Here is a 17,965-nt window from a genome sequence, read left to right as displayed (position 1 = left end):
AGGGAGATGGCAATCTATTGTTTTCTTTACTGCTGCGAGTCAAAGAGAGGGCATTTATTTTCAGTCCTATGTGGTTAGAGATGCTTCATGGTGCATAGTCCGGACTATGAACTGGATTAGAAATAAACAACACAGAGAATATTTTAGATTATGGAATTCTTTAAGCAACCTTAGTATACTATACATATAAAAAAGTGTTTGAAGAAGTGCGCTGGTGTGATGTCGCCTCACAGTAACGATATCTACAGTCTGGATCTTGGCTGTGTCGGTGTGGAGTTTGCCTCATTCAGTTTTAAGCTCTCCGCCTTAGACTAAAACATGCTTTTAAAAAATAATTTGGTGATTTTGCTGTTTTATAGTTTTGTCGCTGCAGCAGACTGGTAATCAGTAACCTGATGATAGCTGAGATACACGCCAGCCCAGATGTGAGTTTAACAAAACTCCAGCCTGAATTTACACCTAACTTTAGATTAAATATATATATATAAATATATGTATTAGAAAAGTTTTTGATTTCTTCCCAGCCGTTTGAAGGACTGAGAACGTTTCAGAACGTTTTCAGCAGTAGTTTTTCTTGTTTACTGTCATAAATGCATCTAAGTTTCTGAGGGTCTCCACACGTGTGACTTCATCACGGTGTTGAGTCCAGTAATGCTTCGACGCACACAGGCACACTGTTAAGCTCCGCCCCCTTGGCTTCAGTCAGGGTGTGATTAGAACCAATACAATCTTGGTCAACCTGCTCTGAGAGAGAGAGAGAGAGAGAGAGAGAGAGAGAGAGAGAGAGAGAGAGAGAGAGAGAGAGAGAGAGAGAGAGAGAGAGAGAGAGAGAGAGAGAGAGAGAGAGAGAGAGAGAGGAGGGGGGGGGGACAAAAGGCAAAGTGAGCAGCGACTCTGGTGGTTCTTGCTTGATCTTCTCACAGTTCAGCTCAAGCATCGTGGCTCCAGGAAGATTGGACTGAAGACTTTTTCCCATTGGACATATTTAAAAGAAGAAATCATTTTGATTTTCCTCTAAAACTGGACTTTAAGCAACTTTTGCAGCTCAGGGGATAGTTTGGATTAAAGTTTCTGGAGAGTATGGTTCTATCTACAAATCCTCCAAACTCACGTCTATGATAATATGGGGAACCACACCTCCCATCTGAGCGATGCCAAACTGGAGGCAAAATGTGAGCATTAACCGCGGAGAAGATAAGCTTCATCTTGTGGTGAACTTAAATTTGAGAAGGTTCATTTTTTTGACACTTCAGCAGAATATTTATTTGTGACTGGTGAAAGATGAATAACACAACCAGAGCAACCTACCACGACCCAGAGGGACTTTGGTTCCTGGCAGTGGTGGTCAACATCATAGTGATCACGGTGGTGGGAAACCTGCTGGTCATTGTTGCTGTGGCACGCACGGCACAGCTACAAACTACGACAAACATCTTCATCATGTCCTTAGCATGTGCGGACCTCATCATGGGGATCCTGGTGGTGCCCCCCGGGGCCAGTTATGTTGTGACCGGTGACTGGCAGCTCAGTAAGACGGTCTGTGACCTCTGGACTTCTGTCGATGTCCTCTGTGTGACAGCGAGCATCGAGACACTTTGTGCCATCGCAGTGGATCGGTACATAGCCATCACAAGACCGCTGCGACACAAGGTTCTACTCAGTAAGCTGCGTGCGAGGGTAGTAGTTTGCTCCGTTTGGGTTGTGTCTGCTTTAATATCTTTTATGCCAATCATGATTGGCCTCTGGCGGGACAGCCAGGATGTCATTGCTATGGACTGCTACGAAGATTCTCGCTGCTGTGACTTTCTGACGAACAGTATCTATGCTATTTCATCCTCTTTAGTGTCTTTTTACATCCCTTTGGTTATAATGATAATTGTGTACACAGAAGTCTTTGTAATAGCGAGGCGGCAGGTCCAGCGCATAGATGACAATCTGAAGCGTTTTCAGAACAAAAGTCCAGCAGCCCAGATTCCAGCTGGCCCAAATCTCAACCACATCCTGCCAGCAGCATTTGTGGGCTCCAGTAGCAATGTCTTAAGGAAAAAGAGTAGCAAGCGAAGGCCGTCTCGACTGCTGCTGGTCAAGGAGCACAAGGCTATCATAACTTTGGGTTTCATCATGGGGACCTTCACCGTGTGCTGGCTGCCATTCTTTGTTGCCAACATCATCAGAGGTTGGAACAAAGATATCATTGAAGAGCGCTTCTTCCTGCTGTTGAACTGGCTTGGTTACATCAACTCTGGCCTCAATCCAATTATTTACTGCAGGAGTCCAGAGTTTCGAAGTGCATTCAAGAACCTGCTGAGCTGCCCGTGGCTGTGGCTGAACGAACTCCCCAAGGAGCTTCGGACGGCCTGCTCCTGCTTTCTGTGGAAGACTAATGCAGGCCTGGCCGGCTCTTTCCAGAAGTCTTTGGACTGTGGGATGGAAATCACAGAAGTCACTGAGAGTCTTGGCAGCAGAAGTGAAGATTCATCGCGAGGTTCTTTGCAGCCAAACGGCAGCGCTCATTCTAGTGACTGTTTGGAACCAGAAGCCAAATAGTAAGTTTTTCCATTTATATAATCTTCACCCGTTATTTATTCTTTCTTAGCTTACATGTCTAAGATGTCTAAAATAATGAAGTAACTATCTGTTTTATTGTCACAGACAAAAAAAAACAAACTCAAATAAAATGTAATCAGACAAATCTCAACCCGATCAGTCCTGCACTGACTAAGGAACAAGACAGGGAAGTATATCAGAGACAAAGGTTTAAATCTTTCATGAGTTCCTCCTGTGTGTTACACTACACAACAAACACCTGACAGCGGTGGGGAAATGTACAGTTTCAGATCGATTGGACAGAAGTTCATTTTAAACTCTTATAATGATTTAGCCGTGTTGCTGTTTCATATTTTCCAGACAACAATACAACAAATGTTGGTAACACTTTCCAATAAGGGTCCTTTTATTAATGTTACTTAGGAAATTATTAAGCATTATTAAACCAAGGATCCCTTTATTAACGTTGTTAGTGTATTTTTAACTATTAGGTGTCCTTAAGGTTTGAACAAAGGGCCAGGGGGGGATCTGTCTTCTTAGTCATTCATTAGTTAATAATACCATTTATATTAAGCAGTTGTTAACTCTTTATTTAATGGTTTATTAGTGCTTAATAATGCACTAAGTAACATTAATAATCAGCTGTGAAATGAGGTTAAATAAATCTTACTATTTAGCATTAATTCATCATCATGAACAGATTAAATGTAATCATGACTAAAGTTATGCATAAATGCATGTTTTGCATAAATGATTTAAGTCTTTTTTGCAAATAAAATTATTTTATAATCACTGGAAACCATTCAAAAGTCTGCCCATTTAATTAAAAACAGTCCATCTTAGGGGATGTGCTGCAGCCCTAAAATTAAATAAGCAAAAATAAATCACTTGGGAAGTATTGGCAGCTGTTGGACATGACACAAAAGAGGAAACTTTATATTCAGATTTTCAAGCATGAGTGAACAAACACTTGAGGATGATTTTGGCATCACTTTCAGAGGAAAGATTGTGCTGACATTTTGTGTTTTATATATCTATATCTATATCTATATCTATATCTATATATATACATGTCAGTTAGTTACAACAATCAGCTCATTGAAGGCTAAAAAAACAAACAAACAAACAAAAAGAGAAAAACATGAAGGTAAATACAAAAAACCAAACCCAACAAATCTAAATATTTATTTTGTATGTTTATTTTGCTAAAGCAATCTCATGACACAAGCACGCTGGTAAATGTTGTGACTCTGGGTCTGTCAGAGGGCCTCTGAGTCCCGCCCAACTCTCCCTGATGCAGATAAACTTTTATCATTTATGAACAAGACATCCGCCCCAAACCACACTGTCCACAACTGGCTGTTTACTGCCGCTGTAGCCAATCAGAGCGTCCCTGTTGTTGGAGGTTAACAGGGATTGGACATCTGGCTGTTTGATTCATCAGTGATGTAAAACAGCAGCTGTACACGCTGTACAGCAATCGTGTGTCCTGCAGATATCAGTGGATTCTAGGGAAAAGGAGGTGGAACATTTACACAACATATTTACCTAATTTAATTTTTGTTAACATAAAAAAATTATGTTGTCATGACAAATCTGAACTTTTTTTGAATTTTTCCTTTCAAAAGCAAAGTAAGGATATTGAATGACTTTATATTTGAATCATTTAAAATCCAGAACAAATAAAGAATAGTATTAAACATAATTAATGCCATTTTACAATTACATGTAAGTTGATCTAAAAGTGTTTTTCCCAAAGCAAGTTTGAGTTTACGTCATGCCCGTAAAAATACATTTAATTTGTCGAAAATAAACATTTGGGTGTCCGTGTGAGCACTCATCAGTAACCCAGGACCTTTCAAAACTTTTATTTTGCAGATTATTTCTCACCTCTCATGACATCCACTCAATGGCATTTGAAATACATCAATGTGCACATAATATAAAAGAAATGTGGGGTCTCATGAAAGTCTTCCGTAAAAGGAGCGCAGCGTTGAGCGGTAATTCACCCCCGAGGGAAGGCTCAGCAGACTTCGCTCAGCGCTCTGAGCAGGATTACAAATGTGAGCGAGAGCAGGAGCTCAAAATATGAGTCTGATGGCTCGAAGAAGACTCACAGACAGAAATGATCAACTGGTTCAAACGTGCTGTAGATGTTGCTTTAGAGTGCCATTATGAGGATCTGTGTCAAAACCCCTTTGCCAAATACAATCACACGTGAGCTCCACAACTCCTTCAGCGCAGCGTAACAGCATCAAAGCTGTCAAATCACAAGGTGATTTATTGCAAAGCTGATAATAAAACATGAGATACCACCACTGAGATGTATAGTTACTGAGACACAGTCATCATCAATAGTTACTTTGTTTTCTTTGCAATACATGCTGGCACATCAGTGCAGCCCTTATCAACATTCATTGCAACTTTCTGCTTGTGTCACGCACACCTCGCTCTAGACGACAAGAACATGTCCCCTTCAGGACATTTCTCTTTTTCTTTTAGGCTTTAACTGTGTCTCCATTTTTTTTTCTTTCTATTGTTTTGATCTTAATAATCTGCATAGTGGACATATTTGAGCACATTATGCACAGATGGAGTGTGTTACATTTATCCACAACTGAGAACAGTAAAATTAAGCTAACATTGAGTGTAACATTTGATTCAAAGAATAATAATAATAATACATTTTATTTCAAAGCGCCTTTCAGGACACCCAAGGTCACTTTACAGAAAACACGTAATAAAATACAATAAAACAATAATAAAACCCAAACAAGAAAAAACAAAGACAGAAACAGTTCAATAAAATCAGAGGTTAAAAGCAGATTTAAACATGTGTGTTTTGAGTTTTGATTGGAAAAGGGTAAAACTGTCGATGTTCCTGATGTCTGGGGGAAGTGAGTTCCAGAGACGGGGAGCAGAGCGGCTGAAAGCTCTGCTCCCCATGGTAGCGAGACGGGCAGAAGGAACCGCAAGATGGATGGAAGAAGAAGATCTGAGTGAACGGGATGGGGTGTGAATACTTATAAGGTCTGAGATATATGGAGGAGAGAGGTTGTGGATAGCTTTGAAGGTATGGAGGAGAATTTTGAAGATGGACCTGAATTTAACTGGGAGCCAGTGAAGCTGCTGGAGAACCGGGGTGATGTGGTGAAAGGAAGGGGTTCTGGTGATAATACGGGCTGCTGAATTCTGGACCATTTGCAGTTTATGAAGGAGTTTGTTGGGGAGACCATAAAGAAGTGAATTGCAATAGTCGATAAAGAAGCAGAAGACAACCAGGCTGTGGACTGAAAAGATGTCAGAATGTAGAACATAAACAAAGGCTCCATTCTAGATCTCTGAACAGACAAAACCAGAACAAATGGGTTTTAATCACTGAGACTGGGAAACAAATCTGGCTAGAGAAACACAAAATGCGTTTTACGGCCTTTCTGCGTGGAGTTGCGTGTTCTCCCCATGCATGCGTGGGTTTTCTCCGGGTACTCCAGTTTCCCCCACAGATCACAACATGCCCTATAGGTTAAAAAAAATTGTAAGTCGCTTTGGGTAAAAGTGTCTGCTAAGCACATAAACATAAACATAAACATTTAATACCAACTACTGAAATATGCTGAGTGACATTTGGAGACTAAAACTATGGATGTAGTTGCTTTTCCCACTTGTGTGTTCTATTTCCCTCCATAATATAAAATAAATATGGAGGATTATTTATAAAAGTTTTAGTAATTTACTGCATGGTTGAAAGTTTAAATGTTGAACTGCTGGTTAACTAAAATGTGACATTGTGTGAAAGTTTATTGATATGAATAGGTGGCTGCATGTGATTGTTGTTGAATAAATGTAAATGTTGTAATAGCTGCTAAGAAAAGCTGATTTAAAGTAGTGGTTCACTTGCCTAATCCATACTTATTCAGTGGTTTCTAGTAGAAATTAATGCCCATTGTTCTTGGGGGGAAAAATATACCAGTGCAACATTTCTTGGAATTAAACATTACCCACATCACAGCTCTTCAAACGGCAGGTTTTGGAGTCTTATTTCCTGATATTAGGACATCTCGGCTCGGATTGGATAACAGCAACGTGACTTTACCACTGGCTTGCAACGTTGATGTTTTATCACCACAAATAACAAAAGCCTGGAGAGGCTTCTGCTGTGTGGTGAAGTTGCTAATGCTAACAGTTAGCTTCTACTAGCCGAGACGTCCGCTGCTGATTCTTGAACGTTAAACCAACAACAGCCTTCCCTGTCGTGAGTCAAGATGGGCGATTCCATGAACATTAAGTGTCAGTGTGATATAAATCTGTCAGGCTTTTCAAATCCTAGCATTTCAACTTCTATTTATATTTTTAGTCAGACGCTTACGTAGGGGATAGGTGTCTGGGAGTATTTTCATGTTCAGCCTACATGACAAACTCAGAGTGACAATTAATAATCAGATACAATCATCAAAAAAAGGGTTATCATTGAACTACTACTTTAACACGTCTGAAGCAAGACACACCCCCTTAAAGTTACAATGACAAAGCTACAAAACAAGCTAGCGTAAAACATTTTTTTCATGCCTCTTAACAGGGTTTTAACATGCTATAGCAGTAAATATTTTGTGGAGATTTAAAAAAATTTAATAATAATAACGATAATAATGAAGGGTTCCCTCACATTTGTCTAAAAACCTCAGCCGCCATTGGACCATCTGGTTGTCTGTCTTACTTAAGCTTGGTTTATGCTTGACGCATTCACTTTCCGCTTGGTGATGCGGCTCGCGGCTGGAACGCGCTTCACAACTCGCAGCGTTTATGGTTCATGCGGCTTGTCTCTGCGGTGAGCCAATATTCTCCCAAACTGAACGGGGCAGCATGGAGCTCTATGGCATGCATCCAACACTACACCATAGTAGAAGTAAAAATTACTGTTTACAACATGGCATTCCAGCATTTTTTAACAGCGTCCTCGTCTTTTCCGACAGTGCGAGCTATTTCCCTCCAAGAATTATTAACAACATGTTGATCACGGTGATCTTTCAGAGCTGAATCATACAAATGTCTGTATTTACGAACCTCTGCCATACTAGTTCTTGCCGGTCCGCCATGTTTTTCCGCATCCGACCGTCCGCGTGGTTAGAAAATTTCCTAGGTACACGGTGCGGAAATTTTGGGCCGTGCGGAGGCGCGGTGGAGGGGCGTGGTTCATTTCAAGCGCTTATAACCTCCGATTTTGTTTTCTTTCTAGCCTTGAATCTGGGGGGACAGATCCCCCCTCGTCCCCCACCCTATCTGCGCGCCTGGGGTAGCGGTAATGCTTATTGCAGAATAACACTGGGCCAAACCACTGCTAATGCTAGACCGAGTTACTGCTAATGCTAGCCTGAGCAAGTAACTACCTTGTTGGACAAGAGGAAAATAACAAAGAAGAATGTTGGAACTCAACTCCCATTCCAGGATGTACTGGGAATGTCAAGACAATGAGAGTGCCAGATAGCACCATAGCTTGTAGTCCTCATCTTTGTGACTTTGTCCCTTGCTCATCCAGTGTCCACACTCCTGCACCACACCCTTAGCTTGATGCCTGTGTGTGTGTGTGTGTGTGTGTGTGTGTTAGCCGGGGTTTGGTGCCATGAATTCTGTAATTCCAAGCTTTATTCTCAAGCGGACTAATTGTGCTTCCTATCCAGCTTCACATGACACCTCATCTGTTGTGCATTTATTTAGCTTAGCGAAGATCAGGCTCAAGAGAGCGTGAAACAAGAAGCAGGATAAAGCAAAACACTGAGGTTCTGACCTGAGAGAAACCACAACACATTCCAGTTGCATGCCTCCATGATATAGCAACAGACCTTTATAACACAGAGCAAAATAAATTGAAGACCACAATAAATTTAGGTTGTTACTGGTTTAAACGTAAATACATGATAAAAGCTGCAGAAATTAATCTAAATGACTTTCAGTAGCAAGACTGATTTAAGATGCATTTGCATTTAAGCAGCTATTAATCAGAGGAGACCACCGGCTTAAGCTGGGAGACATGGAAGACCGGGTGAATCCTGAGAGTGGCCGGAAGGCGCAGCCGGTAAGTGACCGGATTGATGACCCTAAGGACAGGGAAGGGACCCAGGAAGCAGGGAGCGAGCTTCCGGGAGCCCGCCGGCATCTTCAGATTGGCGGAAGAGAGCCACGCCTGGTCACCAGGCTGGAAGACGGGGCCAGGCCAGTTGCGGCGGCAACGTTGACGGTAGTACTCCATGTTGGTCCGGGTGATGGCCGCACGGGCCCGGATCCAGACGAGCCGACACCGGCGGACCAGAGTCTGAGCAGCAGGAACCTCCACCTCAGGCACCTGGTGGCTGAACAGAGGGGGCTGGTACCCATAACACGTCTCGAAGGGAGACAGGCCCGTGGCAGAGGAGGTCTGGAGGTTGTGCAACAGTTCCACCCACAGGAGGAAGCGGGGCCAGGTGGACAGCTGGGACAAGGTGAAGCAGCGTAAGTAATGTACGAGCTGCTGGTTGGCTCTTTCCGTCTGACCGTTAGTCTGCGGATGGTACCCAGAGGACAGACTGGTTGAAGTGCCGACCAAGCGACAGAAGGCCCTCCAGAAAAGTGAGATGAACTGGGGTCCTCGGTCGGACACCACGTCCTGGGGGAAACCATGGAGCCGCACCACCTGTTCAAGGAGCAGTTCAGCCGTCCTCTTGGCAGTGGGGAGGCCGGCCAGGGCCACTAGGTGCACGGCCTTTGAGAAGCAGTCAGTGATGGTGAGTATAGTGTCCAGGTGGTCGACGGCGGGCAGTCTCGTGACAAAATCCAGACCGATGTGCGACCATGGCCGCTTGGGCACAGGGAGTGGTTGCAAGTCCCCGGCGCCAGGTTGGTTGTAGGACTTGGACCGGGCACATAAATCATATGCGGCAGTGAACTTGCGTACATCCTTCCTCATAGAAGGCCAACAGAGAGCCCGACAGAGGAACTGGAGGGTGCGGGCTTGGCCTTGATGTCCAGCGAGTTGTGAACAATGCCCCCACATCAGTGCCTCCCGTCGGCAGGTGGTCGGAACATAGAGGCAGTTTGGGGGAGTCTCTGGGGGTGTCGGATCAGCAGGGAGAGCAGCCCGGATGGATTGTTCCAGAGGCCATTGGAGGGAGGCCAAAAAGCGTTGGGCCGGCAGGATGGTCAGAGGCTCCGGAGGGCTTGTATCCTGCGAGAAACGCAGAGAGAGCGTCTGCCTTGAAGTTCTTGGAGCCGGGTCGGTAGGTGATGTGGAAATTGTACGGCTCGAAAAAGAGGGCCCACCGAGCCTGGCGAGGATTGAGTTGACGGGCAGTCTGAAGGTGTATTATTAGGTTCTGATGGTCGGTCCAGATAAGGAAAGGGTCGGTGGTACCCAAGAGCCACTGCCGCCACTCCTCCAGGGCCCATTTTATCGCCAGCAGTTCTCGGTCACCGACCCCATAGTTCTGCTGTGTAGGGGAGAACTTCCGGGAAAAGTAAGCGCGGGGTGGAGTTTAGAGTCCGGGCCCCGTTGCGAGAGGACGGCTCCCGCTCCCACATCGGAGGCGTCCACTTCCACAACGAAGGGCCGGGTCAAGTCCGGGTGGAGGAGGATGGGTTCACTAACAAAGCGACGGACCAGATCATGGAAGGCACGGGTAGCCTCCGGGGTAAGACGGAAAGGGCGAGGCTGGTTGGTAGCTTTGGTGAGCCGTGCGAGAGTATATGAGTATGTCATCCAGATATACGAAAACCCAGTGGCCCAACATGTGTCTCAGTACATCTGTGATGAATCGTTGGAAAACCGAGGGGCTGTCGCAGAGGCCAAAAGGCATAACCAGGTACTCATAGTGGCCGGTTGATGTGATGAAAGCAGTCTTCCACTCCTTACCCTCCTTGATGCGGATCAGGTTATAAGCACTGCACAGGTCCAGTTTGGTGAAAAGGGTAGCTTGGGTGATGGCGTCCAGCGCGGTACCCATGAGAGGAAGAGGGTGACGATCCCAGATCGTTATCTTGTTCAAACCCCTGTAGTCAATACAGGGCCGGAGATCCCCCTCCTTCTTCTTGACAAAAAAAAAAAAACCCGCGGCACCGGGGGATCTGGAGTGGTGGATGAACCCCTTCTGGAGGGCCTTGGTTATGTAGGAGTCCATTGCCCGGGTCTCCGCCGGGGAGAGAGAGTATAGGCGACCCCGGGGCGGGGTGGTACCGGGCTGGAGCCTGATCTCCAGGTCATAAGGCCGATGAGGGGGTAATCTGGTAGTGGGTTCCTTGGCAAAGACCTGAGCGAGGTTGTGGTACTGTGGAGGAATGAGTGTCAGGTCTACCTCACTGGGAGGTGTTGATCGAGTCCGGGGTGTAGGGGAAGTACAGTGGGTCTGGCAACCCGCGCCCCAGGCCATGGCCTTACTGGTGGACCAGGATATGTGAGGCTCATGGCGGCAGAACCAGGAGTGACCCAGGATGAGGGGAGTAGCCGGGGCCTGAATGACCAGAAAGTGAAGGGTCTCCAGGTGTTTATTGATGGTCTTGTGAAGGTCCTGGGTTCGGTGGGTGAGAGGATACGGCATGAGCGGGCGGCCGTCCACTGATGTGACAGGAGTGGGTCAGTCGAGAGCAGTAAGGGGTATCTTGAGCTGGTTGACCAGTCCCTGGTCGATAAAACATTCAGCTGTGCCGGTGTCGAAAAGAGCCTCCAGTCGGATCGGGCCTTGGTCCAGTTGGAGGGAGACCGGGAGGGTGGTGCGATGTGGGACTGGAAAAGTGGAGACTCTGGGTGGGACAGCCCCTACTCCGACCCGGAGGGACCGTTTCCCGGTCGTCTTGTGCACGTGCCACGGTGGTGGCCCAAATCCCCACAGTAGGCGCATCGTCCTTCCTGGTAACACCGCGCCCGTTCCTCGGGGGGAAGATGTCCCAGCTGCATGGGTTCCTCCGTCGGTTGGCTGCCCTGACGACGGGGTGAAGTTCCGTTGTGAGCGGGAGCCGACATGGCGCTTGGTCGGTTAAGGATGCAGCGGTCCAATTGGAGGGCCAGGTCCACTGCCAGGTCCAGGGAGGTTGGGGCCTCATGTTCGATCATGCCCTCACGGATTCGGGGGGACAACCCCTCCAGGTAAACGGCCTTCAGGGCGGCGTCGTCCCAAGTCAACCGAGCGGCCGTGGTCTGGAAGCGGGAGGTGTAGTGAGCCACCGTCTGGGAGCCCTGATGGAGTTGAAGCAGTCGGGTCTCATCCGCGACCTCGCTGCTGGGATGAACAAAAGCCTTCTTCATCTCCTTCACGAAGGTCTCATAACTGTTGCAGACAGGAGACTTCTGGTTATAAAGAGCCGTCGCCCATTCGCCGGCCCGACCCGTCAGCAGGGAGGTCAGCAGGGCGACGCGAGAACAGGACGTGGGGTAGCGCGCCGGCTGGCACTCAAAAGTCATTGCCAGGATGGCCAGCATGCCTTCCGGGGACCCCCTGGTCCCATCCCACTTGTCTGGAGGCTGAGACGTGGTTCCATGTTGTCAGTGATGGCCGAGATCTGCTGTTGGAGGGCAGTGGAGAGCTGGACAACTAGCTCGATAAGAGACTCGAGCTTAGAGGCTTGGCGATCTGCTACGGCACGAAGCTGGGTCAAGTCTGCCATCTGTCGATCTACAAGGGTGCGAAGTTGAGCCACTTCTGCACGTAGGTGAGCGAACTCCGCTGGGTCAACCTTAGACTCAGTCATCCTGTCAGGTTCGAGTGGCTGAGCTGAAGTGTAGCGGAGGTTGCCTGTAGCGTAACTGCGTGACCCAGATGCGGAGTGGCTAGCGTTGGGTTAAACAGAGCACGTGGCTTTGATCTGGGAACGGCGGCGCAGCGCTCGGAGAGAGCCGAGACTGAGCAGCAGCTCCGAATAGATAAGGAAGCTGACTTACTGGCAGTAGACAGCGTGGAAAGATCCCTTTCCTGGTTTGAGGGCTGGTAAGCCTGAGAACTCGGGTCGATGTCTGGTAGGAATGATGACTGAGTGATGAATGAGCGGCGGCACTTCCCTAAATAGAGTAGGCGTGATGAAGTCGACGAGCCACACTGGTGATGGGAATGCTGGGAAGTGTAGTAACCCGCCAGTTGGGTCCATAGGGAGCGGTCAGCAGGAGGAGTTCGTGACAACTTCACTTCCACCTCCTTTTAGAAAAATGCAATAAATGCTGTTGCCTGGCAGACAAATACACACACAGACTCACAATGACATTGTGACATCATAATGTACCAGCTAACGTCATAGTGTACCTCTTAGCCAATAGAAATGGCAGATTTAAATTCAAATGTAATGCAGAGTTCTTACCTGAAGTGGGCACAACACTGACAGTTTTAGGAAGAATATTTAAATTTGAACTAAGATCCACTCAAGTGCCAAATTATAGACTACCTGTGGCTTCAACACGATTAGATACTCATTTACAGAGTTAACCAGCAAAAATAAATAAATTTTGAATTGACGAAAAAAAAGTAAAACCTGACAAATATTTTATTATATATTATTTACAGGTCGAAGTGCACTTTTTGAAAAGTGAAATTAAGATCTATTTGATGTTTATTTTAAGTTTTGTTTTTAAGACTTTGAGACATTTTCACTTAATAACTTGCATTTACCTGGTAAGAAATAAAATGTTGGATTTACTTAACCAAGTTATGTTAAGCTATTTAGTAGGACCAGTCGACATAACTTCGTTAAATACATTCAATATTTCATTTTTTTAGTGTAAGAGCTGCTTTGATGGCATACAATTAGGATTTTCAATCACCTTTAATTGTGTATAGTTAGTTTTTGTATGTATAATTTTGCCTTTAAATTCATAAAATATGTTTACCAGCTTTGATCATTCATCAAAGATCATTAAAGCTAAAAACACATTCTATTATTTTAAAACCTGGTAAATAATAGCTTTCTGTTTGTAAATGTGAGTCTTTGCGCAGCAAGCTTGCTTCCACAACAAGTTTAAGAGATCAGATTCTGGGAAACGATGGTAGCCACGATGCAAACTGTTTCCTGTTCATTTCTCATCCACATTCACACTCATGTGAAGTCCAAGGTAGTTTATGATTTCCTGTAAAGACCGGCACAGCAGAGTTGATAACATCGAAACGATGATGGGACGCAGAGGAGAGAAAGATGAGGGAATGTCTGTAATTAACAGGAAAAATAAATAAAACGAAACAAGTTTGAGCTGCGGGCATACAGGCTCATTTTCATTAAAAACATTTAGACAGACGATAAGGATGCTTTCTACAAAGAGCAGGAAATATATAAAAATTTTAAAAATATGAACTAAATGTTTTGAACAACCAATGAATTAACCTTATGCTGCAAGATGAATTCTCGTGAGATTTGGAGTTTTTCAAACTCAGGAGTGAATTATTGTTTGTGAGCGTCCCCCAAAATAACACGGCGTGTCCGACCGCTGCAATACACGAGTAAACAGTAAATGGAGTTGACAAAACGAACGAGACACACTGACCATGGTTTAGACGTCTTTTACACCATCTATGATCCCGCTGCTCTTTTGTGTTCTTTTTTGTCATGATCTCAAAATTAACCAGTTACTGAGCTATTTTATTGACACCATGTCTGTTTTGGTTGTTTGGTTGCTCTCTATCCAGTGTGAGCAGTCTAGTGCGCCCCCTAGTGGAACACTCCAGTACTACATGCAGTGCAGTGCTGTGTAGCAGCAAATATGTGATCAGACTCAGCCTGCTGCCTGCGCCAACGCAAGGTTAAACAGCAAGTATCACGGCCCTTACTGTATGTTGGGTTTTAAGCTGAAACAAAGCATGTGGGGAAGGCGCACATGAGTGACATGTTCATGAATGCTGCAGTCTGTCAGTCAGATAAATGTCTCCAATATTTTAGCTTTAGTTCGATGTTACATTCCATTCCTCTATAGACATGCAGACATCATTATTCTTATTCCATGTGCTTCACTGTTAAACAGAAACTAACATCATATTGTTTTATCTCATTTCAGCTTCACGGTGCAGGAAACGGATGACTGATCTCTAAACTGATCTACTGGCACAAACTGTGATCCCTGCAAAATCTGAGACCAAACGGCAAAGACGAGAAAGTTCATACCAGACAAACGAAGCTCAACCCAAAGAGACGGCCTGTCCCAAATCAGCCGATTTGGAGCAGAGAGGAGCCATTTCCTACAGCTTTATTTTTATTATTTTGTTTTGAATTCTGCCTTAGCTTGCTGCTTCAGGACATTTGTTGACGCCGCATGGACTTCATGCTGTCATCCACAGTCTGACATGTTTACAAAGACTGTCTGTCCCTGAAAAAAGACAAATTATGATGCATTCCAGCCAACCTTTGGACACAGCATACAATATGTGGTTGCAAACATGTCAGCGTTAACTAATTATGTATTGGACATTATGTGGTAAGTTATGTATTTATGATACACTGAATCTGTAGCAAAGAGGTCGACTACAAGTTGTGGCAAAGCTGTCTTCACTGTAGAAACACACTCATCACACAAACCTTTCAGTGTGCCGTGGTTCAAACCCAGTAGCTTTGCTCTGAAAACTCAACCCTGGCTTCTGTTGTTTAAAGTTTGTTTCTGATTTGAGCCTGGAGTCTGTGTGCGCACATGTTGTTTTATACCATAAACATGAAAACTGTTTAGTCTATCAGTACATGTAATTGTACAAGGTACAGCATTATAGAATATATAATATAAATCTGCTTTATGCTAAGTTGCTAACAAATGTTTTACCTTCTGTTGTATAAAAATGACAAATATAAGCTAAGCAACACTTTTAAAACCAACCAAAGACTAAACAACACATTTTCATGACTACGTCACAACACATGATGATATTTTTTAGTCATTGTGGGGTATATAATTTCAAACGTTTCACAATAAGTCAATGAGAAATTAAATCTTATTTCTGAACACAAGAGATGTTCATCCATCCATCCATCCATTGTCTGAACCTGCTTTGTCCACGTAGGGTCGTGGGGGTGGTTGGGTGGTGCCTATCTCCAGCGGTCAATGGGCGATCAGGCGGGGTACACCCTGGACAGAGAGCCAGTCCATCGCAGACAAGAGATGCTAATATTATTTGTAAACACTGATTCATAGATTAGCAACAAAGTTTAAATAATTTATATAATTAGATTTTTACAAAACGGGTAATTTCAAATTTTACAGGAAGCACAATTAAGAATTCAACTGTGAAAAATCACAACAGCCTAATGTCTCAATCATGCTGGAAGGAAGGTTATACTGAAACATATTTTATTCTCAGCTGGCTGGGGGGTTGTCAGATTTTCTCATAAAACAACACACACACACACACACACACACACACACACACACACACACACACACACATATATATATATATATATATATATATATATATATATATATATATATATATATATATACACATATATATATATGCAGCCAGCTAACACAGCAGCACAGACATTTAACCGGAAGGCAAAAAGCATCTGAGTTGTATAAAGAGCCAAAGCCAGTGAACAGGAGTGACCCAAAAGTTATTTCTCCCACCCCTAAGAAGCCACGGCAACTTTTTGTTTTACTCTAATATCACGTGAAGCAGGCTAGAGGCTAACGTTGAGCTAACAATGCTAACAATATGTTAGAAACAAATTGTCGGCTCTATAAATATTTCAAGCTATTTTTCAATTACTACCAACTTGGTATCACAGTGAAATGTATGTGTGAACTGAATAATGAGTTCATTGTGGCATTTTACTTCTTTTCATGTGTCATTCAAAACTATAATAGCAAGCAAGCAGAACAGCAAACAACAACTCTTCCTGTGTAGGCAGAGACAAACTCCCGTATTAAGTGTATTAAGTGCTCCCTACCATTAGACATCCAAAACACCAGATATGACAATATCTGCTTATTAACTTACTGTGTAGGAATCGTCTTTGCTTGTCATCTAGAATCTTCTGGCACTGATCCGTAACCGGCTACATCCTTGAAACTCACGGAACGAGAGTAAGAAAGTAATTTGGTTTTATTAAAAAATGCACTGCAGTACCCACATTTGACCTCAGGGTGTCATTCTTACAATTTGCACCTTTAAACTCTTACATTCAAATCCATCCATCCATTTTCATCCGTTTATCCAGTCAGGTCGCGGGGGCAGTAGCCTAAGGCGAGAGGCCCAGACTTCCCTCTCCCCAGCCACTTGGGCCAGCTCCTCCAGGGGAATCCCAAGGCGTTCCCTGGCCAGGTGAGAGACATAGTCCCTCCACCGTGTCCTGGGTCTACCTTTAGGTCTCCTCCCGGTTGGATGTGCCCGGAAAACCTCACCAGGGAGATCCAGGAGGCATCCTGACCAGATGCCCAAGCCACCTCAACTGGCTCCTCTTGATGTGGAGGAGCAGCAGGTCTACTCCGAGCCCCTCCCGAATGATCGAGCTTCTCACCCTATCTCTAAGGGAGAGCGCAGGCACTCTTCGGAGAAAACTCATTTCGGCCGCTTGTATCCGCGATCTCGTTCTTTCGGTCAGGGTAGGAACTTAGATCGACTGGTAAATGGAGAGCTTCACCTTCTGACTCAGCTCTCTTCACCACGACAGACCGGTACAACGCCCGCATCACTGCAGATGCAGGCGTTGTACCGGTCTGACGTTCTAAATTTTTTTTTAATTAAATTCATTATTCATCATAAAGACCAGAGTGATCTGCTGTATTGAGACATGGGTTAATAAACACTTTTAAAACTTTTTTTGTTAAATAAAAATTCAAGGTATAAAGTCACAACAAAGAATGTGACTCATTGATCCATTTCTGTAAACTAAAGGTCTGTGGGTGGGTTTGCAAACAAAAGATAATTGTTCCATGTTTACTTTTTTAGTTTGTTTTAAATTAAATGTCTATTTATTTATTTTTTTTTTTTAAATCTACAACATGCATCTTGGTTGTAGTCATAGAGACACCTTGTTGGGTGTAATTGCCTCCCTAATGTTGTCATCAGAACTAAGATTTGGTCCGATGTAATTGGGATTATATAAACTCATTATAGAAATAAAAATAAACCCAAGTTACATAAAAATAAACTTGTTTATCAAGGATTTCCCAAGTACATGTGGATCCCATCTTTTAAATGCTGTAGCACAAACTGCAGAAAATAACAAAAACCCTGAAATGTGTTAGTAGAATCCAGTGTGACCTAAAAGCTCAGCGTTGTATAAAGTTTTAGATCACATTGACTTTTTTGGTTGTTTGGTTTTGTTTCATTTCCTGATGAAAATTGTAGAATAAGGGAATTTTTTTTCTCTAATTGATACTGAAAATAAAAGAGGAAAAAACAAAGTTTCAACAGAGTTTTCAAGTCCTCTTTATGTTGGCTGAGAAAAGAGATTATAAACAAAAAAATAAATAAATCTGAAAAAATCAAATCTG

General features: G+C 44.1%; 1 protein-coding gene across 2 annotated transcripts; it reads left to right on the top strand.

The window, feature by feature from the left end:
- The first annotated feature begins 606 nt into the window (after nucleotides 1-606).
- Nucleotides 607-17,961, top strand: adrb3a (adrenoceptor beta 3a). 2 transcript variants are annotated; one of them, XR_011517118.1, is made up of 2 exons: nucleotides 607-14,284; nucleotides 14,537-17,961. XR_011517118.1 is itself a non-coding variant. In XM_070546583.1 (2 exons), the coding sequence occupies exons 1-2, from the start codon at nucleotides 1,282-1,284 to the stop codon at nucleotides 14,562-14,564; spliced, it is 1,293 nt and encodes a 430-aa protein (XP_070402684.1). In that variant the 5' UTR covers nucleotides 607-1,281; the 3' UTR covers nucleotides 14,565-17,961. The 2 variants fall into 2 exon arrangements, 1 of the variants encoding a protein (XP_070402684.1); XM_070546583.1 differs by having other exon boundaries at nucleotides 607-2,546.
- Nucleotides 17,962-17,965: the final 4 nt, after the last annotated feature.

The sequence above is a fragment of the Nothobranchius furzeri genome, chromosome 17, assembly GCF_043380555.1.
Source record: "Nothobranchius furzeri strain GRZ-AD chromosome 17, NfurGRZ-RIMD1, whole genome shotgun sequence".
Taxonomy (NCBI): domain Eukaryota; kingdom Metazoa; phylum Chordata; class Actinopteri; order Cyprinodontiformes; family Nothobranchiidae; genus Nothobranchius; species Nothobranchius furzeri.
Note: the sequence above shows the minus strand (reverse complement) of the source record. Positions and strands in the feature narration are given on the sequence as shown.